This window comes from Entelurus aequoreus, linkage group LG03 (assembly GCF_033978785.1).
Source record: "Entelurus aequoreus isolate RoL-2023_Sb linkage group LG03, RoL_Eaeq_v1.1, whole genome shotgun sequence".
NCBI classification, from domain to species: Eukaryota; Metazoa; Chordata; class Actinopteri; order Syngnathiformes; family Syngnathidae; genus Entelurus; species Entelurus aequoreus.
In genome coordinates, this window is record NC_084733.1 from 64154083 (window position 1) to 64165710 (window position 11628).

General features: G+C 41.1%; 1 protein-coding gene across 1 annotated transcript in view; it reads left to right on the forward strand.

The window, feature by feature from the left end:
• The first annotated feature begins 8396 nt into the window (after positions 1-8396).
• LOC133645942 (attractin-like) overlaps positions 8397-11628 on the forward strand; it is a 100580-nt gene continuing 97348 nt past the window's right edge. The window contains exon 1 of the mRNA XM_062040868.1: positions 8397-8414. Coding sequence (XP_061896852.1) covers positions 8397-8414 — 18 coding nt within the window. The remainder of the gene's footprint in view (positions 8415-11628) is intronic.

The window sequence follows — 11628 nt, forward strand, 5'->3', positions numbered from 1 at the left end:
AACCATCCTCAAAACAGCCCACTACCTATAATATGGGCTTTTTAAACATAAGATCATTATCTTCCAAAACGTTATTAGTTAATGAAGTCATTAGAGACAACAAACTTGACGTCGTTGGTCTCGCCGAGACTTGGCTCAAACCAGACGATTTTTTTGCGCTAAATGAGGCATCTCCTCCTAACTACACCAATACACATGTTGCCCGACCTCTTAAAAGGGGAGGGGGTGTCGCACTAATATACAATGAAAACTATAATCTTACACCTAACCTAAATAATAAATATAACTCGTTTGAGGTGCTCACTTTGAGGTTTGTCACACCGCTGCCTCTCCACCTGGCTGTTATCTACCGCCCCCCTGGGCCCTATTCGGACTTCATCAGTGAATTCTCAGAGTTTGTTGCTGATCTAGTGACGCACGCCGACAATATAATCATAATGGGGAACTTTAATATCCATATTAATACCCCATCGGACCCTCCATGCGTGGCGCTCCAGACTATAATTCATAGCTGTGGTCTTACACAAATAATAAATGAACCCACACATCGCAATGGTAATACGATAGATCTGGTGCTTGTCAGGGGTGTCACCACCTCTAAAGTTACGATACTCCCATACACTAAAGTAATGTCCGATCATTACCTTATAAAATTCGAAGTTCTGACTCATTGTCAACAAACTAATAATACTAATAATAATAACTACTATAGCAGCCCAACATTAATGCTGCCACAACGACGACTCTTACTGACCTACTGCCTTCGGTAATGGCACCATTCCCAAATTATGTGGGCTCTATTGATAACCTCACTAACAACTTTAATGACGCCCTGCGCGACACCATTGATAGTGTAGCACCGCTAAAGCTAAAAAGGGCCCCTAAAAGGGCGTACCCCATGGTTTACAGAAGAAACTAAAGCCCAGAAATTATCATGTCGAAAGCTGGAACGCAAATGGCGTGCGACTAAACTTAAGGTTTTCCATCAAGCATGATGTGATAGTTTAATAACTTATAAAAGCATGCTTACCTCAGCTAAAGCTAAATATTACTCAAATCTCATCCACCCCAACAAAAATGATCCTAAATTTCTGTTTAGTACAGTAGCATCGCTAACGCAACAAGGGACTCCTCCCAGTAGCTCCAACCACACAACAGATGACTTTATGAATTTCTTTAATAAGAAAATTGAAGTCATTAGAAAAGAGATTGAAGACAATGCATCTCAGCTACAACTGGGTTCTATTAACACAAATACGACTGTATATACGACGGATTCCGTCCTCCAAAATAGTTTCTCTCTCTTTGATGAAATAACATTGGAGGAATTGTCAAAATGTGTAAATGGGACAAAACAAACAACATGTTTACTTGACCCAATTCCTTGGAAACTTATCAAGGAGCTTTTTGTATTATTAGGTCCATCAGTGTTAAATATTATAAACTTATCACTTTCCTCTGGCACTGTTCCCCTAGCATTCAAAAAAGAGGTTATTCATCCTCTACTCAAAAGACCTAACCTCGATCCTGATCTCCTGGTAAACTACCGGCCGGTGTCCCACCTTCCGTTTATCTCGAAAATCCTCAAAAAAATTGTAGCTCAGCAGCTAAATGAACACTTAGCGTCTAACAATCTCTGTGAACCTTTTCAGTCCGGTTTCAGGGCAAATCACTCTACGGAGACAGCCCTCGCAAAAATGACTAATGATCTATTGCTAACGATGGATTCTGATGCGTCATCTATGTTGCTGCTTCTTGATCTTAGCGCCGCTTTCGATACTGTTGATCATAATATTTTATTAGAGCGTATCAAAACGCGTATTGGGATGACAGACTTAGCCTTGTCTTGGTTTAACTCTTATCTTACTGACAGGATGCAGTGTGTCTCCCATAACAATGTGACCTCGGACTATGTTAAGGTAACGTGCGGAGTTCCCCAGGGTTCGGTTCTTGGCCCTGCACTCTTTAGTATTTACATGCTGCCGCTAGGTGACATCATACGCAAATACGGTGTTAGCTTTCACTGTTATGCTGATGACACCCAACTCTACATGCCCCTAAAGCTGACCAACACGCCGGATTGTAGTCAGCTGGAGGCGTGTCTTAATGAAATTAAACAATGGATGTCCGCTAACTTTTTGCAACTCAACGCTAAGAAAACGGAAATGCTGATTATCGGTCCTGCTCAGCACCGACATCTATTTAATAATACCACCTTAACATTTGACAACCAAACAATTAAACAAGGCGACTCGGTAAAGAATCTGGGTATTATCTTCGACCCAACTCTCTCGTTTGAGTCACACATTAAGAGTGTTACTAAAACGGCCTTCTTTCATCTCCGTAATATCGCTAAAATTCGTTCCATTTTGTCCACAAGCGATGCTGAGATCATTATCCATGCGTTCGTTACATCTCGTCTCGATTACTGTAACGTTTTGTTTTCGGGCCTCCCTATGTCTAGCATTAAAAGATTACAGATGGTACAAAATGCGGCTGCTAGACTTTTGACAAAAACAAGAAAGTTTGATCATATTACGCCTATACTGGCTCACTTGCACTGGCTTCCTGTGCACCTAAGATGCGACTTTAAGGTTTTACTACTTACGTATAAAATACTACACGGTCAAGCTCCTGCCTATCTTGCCGATTGTATTATACCATATGTCCCGGCAAGAAATCTGCGTTCAAAGAACTCCGGCTTATTAGTGACTCCCAGAGCCCAAAAAAAGTCTGCGGGCTATAGAGCGTTTTCTATTCGGGCTCCAATACTATGGAATGCCCTCCCGGTAAATGTTAGAGATGCTACCTCAGTAGAAGCATTTAAGTCTCATCTTAAAACTCATTTGTATACTCTAGCCTTTAAATAGACTCTCTTTTTAGACCAGTTGATCTGCCGTTTCTTTTCTTTTCTTTTCTACTCTGCTCCCAACCCGGGGTGGACCGCTAGCCTGTCCATCGGATGGGGACATCTCTACGCTGCTGACCCGTCTCCACTCGGGATGGTTCCTGCTGGCCCCACCATGGACTGGACTTTCGCTGATGTGTTGGACTTTCACAATATTATGTCAGACCCACTCGACATCCATTGCTTTCGGTCTCCCCTAGAGGGGCGGTTACCCACATATGCGGTCCTCTCCAAGGTTTCTCATAGTCATTCACATTGACGTCCCACTGGGGTGAGTTTTCCTTGCCCGTATGTGGGCTCTGTACCGAGGATGTCGTTGTGGCTTGTACAGCCCTTTGAGACACTTGTGATTTAGGGCTATATAAATAAACATTGATTGATTGATTGATGAACTTGTTATTAAGTCAGGTTTGGGACAGGTGTGATGCTGATGTGGCCACAGTGTGCACGTCTATTCACACTGTGCTACGGAGGTTTTTGAGTTTGCTCAGACGCATGAAAAATTAGAGGGAACATTGCCCTAGAGCCTGTTTATGAGCACTCAATGTGAGAAAAATCTATCATGTCTCTCACTTGTTTGCACCTCTTTTGAGATACGAGGCAAAAAGAAAACCTTTTGGACATAACACTGCCTCCGCCCCATCCCTAGCTCCATGAGCCAGCTCTGTGCCCATAACTTTGTAAAAAGGGAGGCTTTGCTACACATCTTGAAATGATTGTCTGTCATCTACAGCTGTGGGAGTAGGCCTGGGTCAATAACAAATTTTGTTGGACGATATATTGAACCTGCGATGAGGTGGCGACTTGTCCAGGGTGTACCTCGCCTTCCGCCCGATTGTAGCTGAGATAGGCTCCAGCGCCCCCCGCGACCCCGAAGGGAATAAGCTGTAGAAGATGGATGGATATATAGAACTACAAATTATTGCCGCTAAACAATATTGCCATTTTTTGGAGACCAAATCAACTAAGTTGTTTGCATGTTTGAAAAGGACATACAAACGGACAGTTTCAAACACGACTGTGAGAAAGGAGCGTTCTCGCTGCAAAGAAACACAACGGAGAGAGAATCCTCCGTCTTAGGTGTGTGTGTGTGTCTACATTTTGGACAGTCAGAAATAAAACATTTTAGACATTGTTTATTCAGCAACATCTTTTTATAATTTCATAGCTGCTGGATGACTTAAGGGACAGATTAAAACAAATGTAATTGATATTTTTGTGTCATTTAGATTTGTTTTAATGACGTTCGTTTTTACACATATAATATATATTTTTAACACACGACTGCTTCTAAAATGCCCATAAAAAGTGGTAGATGTCTTGTAGATGTTTGAAAACATAGCAAAACAACACAGGTAGGAGCATGATAACATGAATGTGCTTTAAATGGGTGTTGCCTTGGTGATGCACCGTATAGTACACACAAAATCCTCATATAAATAAGGCGGTCTGCACCACTTTTCAATAGGTAGATCACACTCAACGCACCCAATATTAGTACTCGCAATTTTATAGATTGCAGACGGTGTTTAGCGCAAGGTATTTGGGTCTTAATAAATCAGGTTCTAAGTTACTTAGACAAGTAACTTTACTCTGATTACTGGTTTGGAAATATTAACGCGTTGGATTACTCGTTACCAAAAACATGTTCCTATATTGGAGTCATGCAGATGAAAGCTTTGCATGATGAAAAGAAAATTGAATTTATTATGTCAGAACAATGGCATATGTTTATTTTTTAAATAGCAAGGCCTGCATGAATTATAAGCAAATAGTAGAAGTTTAAACTTCAAAGCATTGCAATCCGTAAACGTAAAGAAAAGAAGACGGAAACAAAACACTTTTAGAAAAGCTTCCAGGTAGTTACAATTGTTTGATCAAGTAAGAACAATTACATACAGAAAGCTATGCATCAGGTAGAGGTGTTGTAACACCACAGTGACACGAGTGCAAGATCCAATTAGGTGCCACCACCTAAACTAAACAGCAGCTTCAGTGTAAAAGTTCAAATACTTTATTTATTATTTCCAATGTATTAAAAAAATGACATCCGTCGTCACGTCTTTCATAATGATTGTGAACGATAGGCAAAATTCCAATAAAAGTGCAGTTCCCCTTCGCTTGAAACTTTTGAGGCTTTTGTGCGGTGTTGCTTCTTATTTGTAATTATCCCAAGCTGATTCGCTATTAGGAGAAATATAATCTTAGAGAAAAACGTAATTTAAAACATTTGTATGCACGTACAACACTTAAGACCTTCAGTATATCAGTATGTGGAATTAAATTATGGAATGGATTAAGCAAAGCAATCAAACAATGTACTAATATGATCCACTTCAGGAAAATCTTCAAACTTAAAGTGTTTACAAAGTACAAAGAAGAAGAACCATGACAAACATTCTCAATTTATTTCATCCATTCATTCATTCATTTTTAAAGTAATCTTACTTATCTCATCATATGAAATATGACTTACTTCACCAATTATTATTATTAAATTATTACTATTATTTCTTTATTTATTTTTATTGTGATTACTTATGGAGTTTATTGTGAATAAATTGTGAACAGGAAGTGAACCAAAAAATTTTAGCAACTGTTATGTAAAGAAAAGTCCTTTTCGAACATGTTGAAAAGAGAAACTGGAAATTGTGATGTATCATGTTGTATGCTTGCATGTTCGAAGTAAACTCAAACTCAACTCAACTCAACTATGGGTATGCAGCGGCAGCTGAACCGAATGTGACAGTGTGTCATAATTACGACGGCCAGCTGGATAAAAGAAAACCGAAAGCCGTATCATTCGTCCAGAATCTTCACGATCCAGAAGGATCGACCCAATTAAAAACCGCTACCAAAATATACCGGTACTCGGTATACAGTACATCCCTAATGAACAGTGTAGTAGTTGGTGTGATTACCTCGGAGAGGTGTGGCTAAGTTGCGGCTGGAAGTCTTTCCAATCCATTGGTAGGTCTGCTAGCATTAGCACCCATAGCTCCCTCATCGCCGGCTTGAGTGTCTTCATGCCGTCACAACAGGTGAGTGATCAAATTACTTTATCGCTGCTTTCCAAACATTACAAATGGCCATAATTTTATCTAACGGACCGTTCTTTAAAAAAAAAAAAATCCAAACGTTAACCACACTTTAGATTTAATCTTAGGGGGTGCATTGTTTGTAAACTCTTTCGGTGCTGTCTGCCATGTCGTCAGTTGCAAACAAGAACGGTGCTCTTGTATTACGTCATCACAGAAATCTCGCAAGAATAGAGCGGCCATATTTCGTAGTAGATCTACGAGCAACCGATTCATGACTTTCCAACCGATCCATACTATATGTAGACCGATCCAGGTCAAAGTCTCAAAGGGTTGCACGAGCCACAACAACATATTCTGCTCAGATCCCGCAACAAGGCAAGAAAATCACTCAACCCAATGGGAACAACGTGAAACCTTGGATGGGACCGCAGATGTGGGGACCCCCCCAACCCGCGGGTGACCGGTGCAATGGATGCCGAGTGGATACGGTTAAACAGTTTCAATCATATGCAGTGCAGCTGCTATTACAATACCCAACCTGTGATCAGCAAACGTATGCTTTCCATGATATACTGTACTTCAAAGTCCACCATCAGACCACCTGGAAAAGCAAAGACAAATCCTTTATGCTACGGGGTATGGCTTGCTAGGAGGAAATTGTCTCATTGGACAGCGGCCCATAAGAGGGATCATTTGCTTGATGCAGACTTGTCTGGGTCGGACTGGCCAAAGCACCCTTGCCTTCAGTTTAGGAGAGGCCTAACTCTCCAACAAACATTTCCCCATTGTGGAAAAAAAACTGTTCCTTGTCATCGTCGTGCTTATATTGGCACTTTGCTTTGATCGGTCTCAAACATTATTTGGGGAAGCCAAGGCGGGCCATGCCGATTGACATCCCAAAGAAATATCGCATCTATCTGCTGAGTCAGTCAAGGGTGGTACTGGGATTGTGGACTGAACTCCAAAATGTAGACACTTCAGTGCAGAGAAAAGACAATATTTAATTTAGTCAGAGTCTGTGAGTAAGTGTGGGGGGAATCCTCAATGGACAGTGCAGCGAGAAAGGCAGGATTTACGGAGCGAGAAGGTGAATCACATTGAATATTGACATGTCTAAAGAGAGTGGTTTTACCACCAGAGAGTTTACAACATTCTGTTGCCGGTTATGGTTTTGGTGTTAGTTTATTCTGAATATTTTTCGAACTTTTTCCATTACAGCACGTAAGAAAAGGAGTAGGAAGAAGCAGAGCTTCTATAATCCTACCCCTTTTTGTATCATAACAATTACTAACACATTTTGTACTACTAGCACAACAATTAATACATAGACTAATGAGTAAGTAAATAATTTTTCAGAGTGTACGATTTGTTGGAGAGATAGGCCTCTGCGTAAAATCCATTTTTGTCTGCTTTTTGCTGCAGTGCCTGGTTTCTGGGTAACGGGGCAGAGCCACACCTGACACTCATTTCCTCCTGACTACTTATACTCTCCAGGTCCTTCACTCGGCGCCAATGGTGTGCCGTCAGGGCTGCTGGCCTAACATAAAACATGACCATAAATTAATAAAAGTACAATTTCTTTTTAATTTACTTTACATAAATATATTACGGTAAAATATTCATCATATTCTCTTCATGTCATATTAGACTCCAGTGTTGCTGTTTTTACATAAGAGCTTTTATCCAATCAGAATTCAGCAAATTTGTTTTCAGTGCTGAATAAATTATGTCGGAGGCCTTCTGAATGAACAGCCAATCAGATCAAGAGTTGTTGACGGTAGCCCATCTAGTTAGCCTTATGATAAACATGACTGTGATTGAATACTCATTTGTCACCCCTAAGTGAGTATCCAATCACAAGTTGTGATTTATGAAAGCAGGAAGTGGTACTGGAGCCATACCCGGCCAGCAGAGAAATCAGCGGCACTCACTTGTTTAAACCCGCAAAGAAATAGAGCAAAATGTTGATTAGATGGGAGATATATATTTGCAAGGCCATTTTGAAGAAGGATATTTAAAGAGAAACTACATCATGTGAGACGAGATCGGCCGACCCCAGATGTGAGCTAAGCTGTCCCGGTGGTGAAATAGTTTGCCCACCACTTCTACTCGAATCAACCAAGTACGAGGTGTACCACAGGCTTATACGGCGTTGGGTGGGCGCTACAGATTATGAATTCAATTGTATTAATTTTTTGAAATAGCCCGTTTGGTACATTATTGACAAATTGAGATTATTCAATGCAAAGTAGTGCAAAAGTGTGTTTCTGTTATGTTATGTTATGTTATGTTATGTTATTTTCATTTATTATGCACCCCCCAACCAACAGTTACATCTGCCCGAGTGGAGAAACAAAAAAAACAAAAAAAAACAGAAACAGAGACTGAGACACACAAAGAAATCTAAACTAAACATTTAAGACTCACAATGAACACATGAATCAAAAATGATCTGCGGTAAAGAGGTGAGTTTTAAGCTGTGCTCTAAAGAGTCCAGAGTGGTGGCGGACTTAATATTCAGAGGGAGCTTATTCCATAGCCTAGGTGCCATCACTGAGAAAGCACAGTCTCCCTTTGTCACTAGGTTTGACCGTGGGACCTTCAGGGTCATCTGGTTGTCCGATCTAAGGCAACGAGCAAGCCTGGAGCTGGTGGGTTGGTCCAGGAGATCTTTAATGTAAGCTGGGGCGAGACCATTGAGCGCTTTGAAGACATACGTGACAATCTTAAATTTCACTCTGCGTTTCACTGGGAGCCAGTGAAGGGAGGAGAGGATGGGAGAAATGTGTTCCCTCATTTTTGCGCCTGTCACCAGCCTGGCAGCTGCATTTTGTACTAGCTGCATGCTAGGGATGGTCTCAGTGACCCCAGCATAAAGGGCATTGCAATAGTCCAGCCTAGAAAAGATGAGCATCAACACGACCCTCCGTAGGTCACTGTACAGTATTTCTCAAGCTGGGGTCATGTGGTGACATAAATTATGGTATTCTAATAGGGTATTTACTGAAGTCGGACTAAGTAGGACATCACTGATGACCTAGGTGGGAAACGCACGGCCCGCCACAGCTCGGCGCCAGTAGATCCCTGATGGTTCACACTTCCAGTCGTGTTCATCTCCTCTGCTTTGGCTCCACTCACGCTTTTCGTTCCTGTTGCTCTGCCCTCGGCGCTGCCGTGTAGTGTTTACTGTAATTATTTATTCTCTGTGTTGGGGTCCTATTCCGACAAAGCTGATCTTGACAGTGTTCCTTGGTTGACCTAAACATATTGGGAAAGACTAATATTGTATTGCTCCTGCAAAAAAAGAAGAATGTTTTAAATTAACAGATTTATTCAAAGATTAGTGGGTTCCGGTTTTTCAGTTCACCTTGTAATTCTACTACAACTGTAGTTGGTGTGCACACAAGATGCACATTTGACTGTGACTTGTGACGTTAACATGGCTAATGTTTGCGTTTGTGCAGCTAAAACATGAATAACATCTACAACCTACAGCCCCATGTGTCAAGACGTGGACTATTTAGCAAATTACTGCGCCAGGCCGACTACCTGGCAACTACAAGCTTAAATAGTCTCTTCCTTATTAAAGCCAGGTGCGTGTGTCCGACCACCAGCAGCAGGTGAAAATCATATGCCACAATGGCAACCAAAACAAACAAGAGTGCACCAAAAAACAGGAACTTTTGGAGTTCAAAACCGAAAATAACAAAAAACATCCAGACCATAGAACATGACACCATGCTTTCTATAGTTGGAAACATAATTCTTGTAGGCTGAAATATGAACATTTCTACTTACACAGATGACAATGCAGTATATACATGTTATTTCCCCTAGTTTTTTGAGGTAATCAGTAAGAGGTTGTACTGCCTCATCTAAGGTTATGTGACTTTTGACAGTGTGTCGTTCGAGTTAGACCATGTGACTGCCAGGCTCCGTTTGATTGGTAAAACGGAGTCAAACATCACTCGTGCTTCTTTAGGATTGGTGGAGCCGAGTCATGTGACTGTGCCCGCTGGAAGAAGTCTTTCTCACAAGTACTTCTTGGCAATAGATAAACAATAAATTTAATGATGATATAAATCAACAATCAACATTTATTTATACAGCCCTTACTCACAAATGTCTGCTTTACCAACCACAACGACATCCTCGGATCTGAACCCACATACAAGCAAAAAAAAAAAATTCCAACCCCATGGGAACAATGAAACACCTTGGGAGAGAACGTAAAATGGATGCCGAGTGGATACGGTTCATTATGTGAGAGTCCAGTCCGTAGAGAGGACAGCATGTAGACATCAACTGATGCATGGAGGAGTGGTCCACCAGACTTGGAACAGCTTGCGCCCAAAAACCTCTCTATGTAAGAGAGGGGGGCAGAGCAGAAAAGAGAACCGGCAGGTCAACTGTTCTAAAAAGGGGTCCAATTAAAGGCTTCAATATATAAACAAGTTTTAGGACGGGACTTAAATGCTTCCATGAATAAATGTAGCGACTGGAATGAAACTCAATGTAACGTAGTAAAAGTAGTCACAAAAATACTCAAGAAAAAGTAAATAGGGTGTTTCATTAAAACCACTCTGACAAGTACAAATGATCCAAAAAGTTACTTAAGTAAATGTAACAGTAGGTGTCGCACATTACTAACTGCCTCTGTTAATTGCCCTAAAAAGGAAAGGTGTTTTTTAAGGGGAAAATATAAGGTGATGTTAGTAAACTATTAGCTGACACTATTTTTTTTCTTCTAAAGTTAAAGTCTGGCAAAGATATACACCTGTAATACTGTAATAATAACAATAATCGACAAAAAAAATCAAGCATCATTTACATAGAATAGGCTGATAATGGAGGCTGAGAGAGGATGCGCTGACTTCAATGTTCAAGTCTCATTCAGATAAAAGTTGTGTTCGTCGAATTCAAGATGAAGAATTGCCACAGGAAGTTGATGACATGTTTCCATAACTTGTTATTTGCGTCACCTCAACAACAAACACCCCCTAAGACAATAATGAGTATTCCGCCAGTTAACATCATCACTACTTGGCTTCTTACAGCACATTTCGGTCTGCTCGCAACAAGAAACGAAAGAAGTGTCCGCAGTGCAAAGCAAGCAAGTGTGGGCGAGACGAGCCGCCATCCATCACACCTGTTTGCCGCGGCGAGAAGAGGAAGTGGGGTGTTTGGCGACCGAGCGTTCTGAAACATTCCGGCCATCGTTTTTAATTTGCCCGTCTGCGACCGCTTGCAAAGGAGCCCCCAAAGGATATCATGCCAGCGCAATTATTTCTGCTCACTAATTAGAAAAACGTCGCAGAGACAGTTAATTGAATAAACCTCCACGGTGCCGCAGGAGCCGCAGCTGCTCGGAAGACAACACGGGCGTGCACAAAATATTTCTTTGGTTAGAATTTTTACAAATAATTACTAAATAACTCGAAAGAAATCCCTAAAATTGGCTAATGTTTGGCTTCAGCGCCACTTGACTATTTAACAGGAATATGATTGGGTATCAATACTGTGAATACTATTCATATTCGGATCGAGCAAAATACACAGCCCGCTCCGCAAAACATACCAACACAACCTGTAGCATTTAAGGCACGCCTTCAAAATAAAAGCACCAGTAAAACAACACGATTGCACCACAGCAGGTATTGGCATAATAGTTTTTTTTAT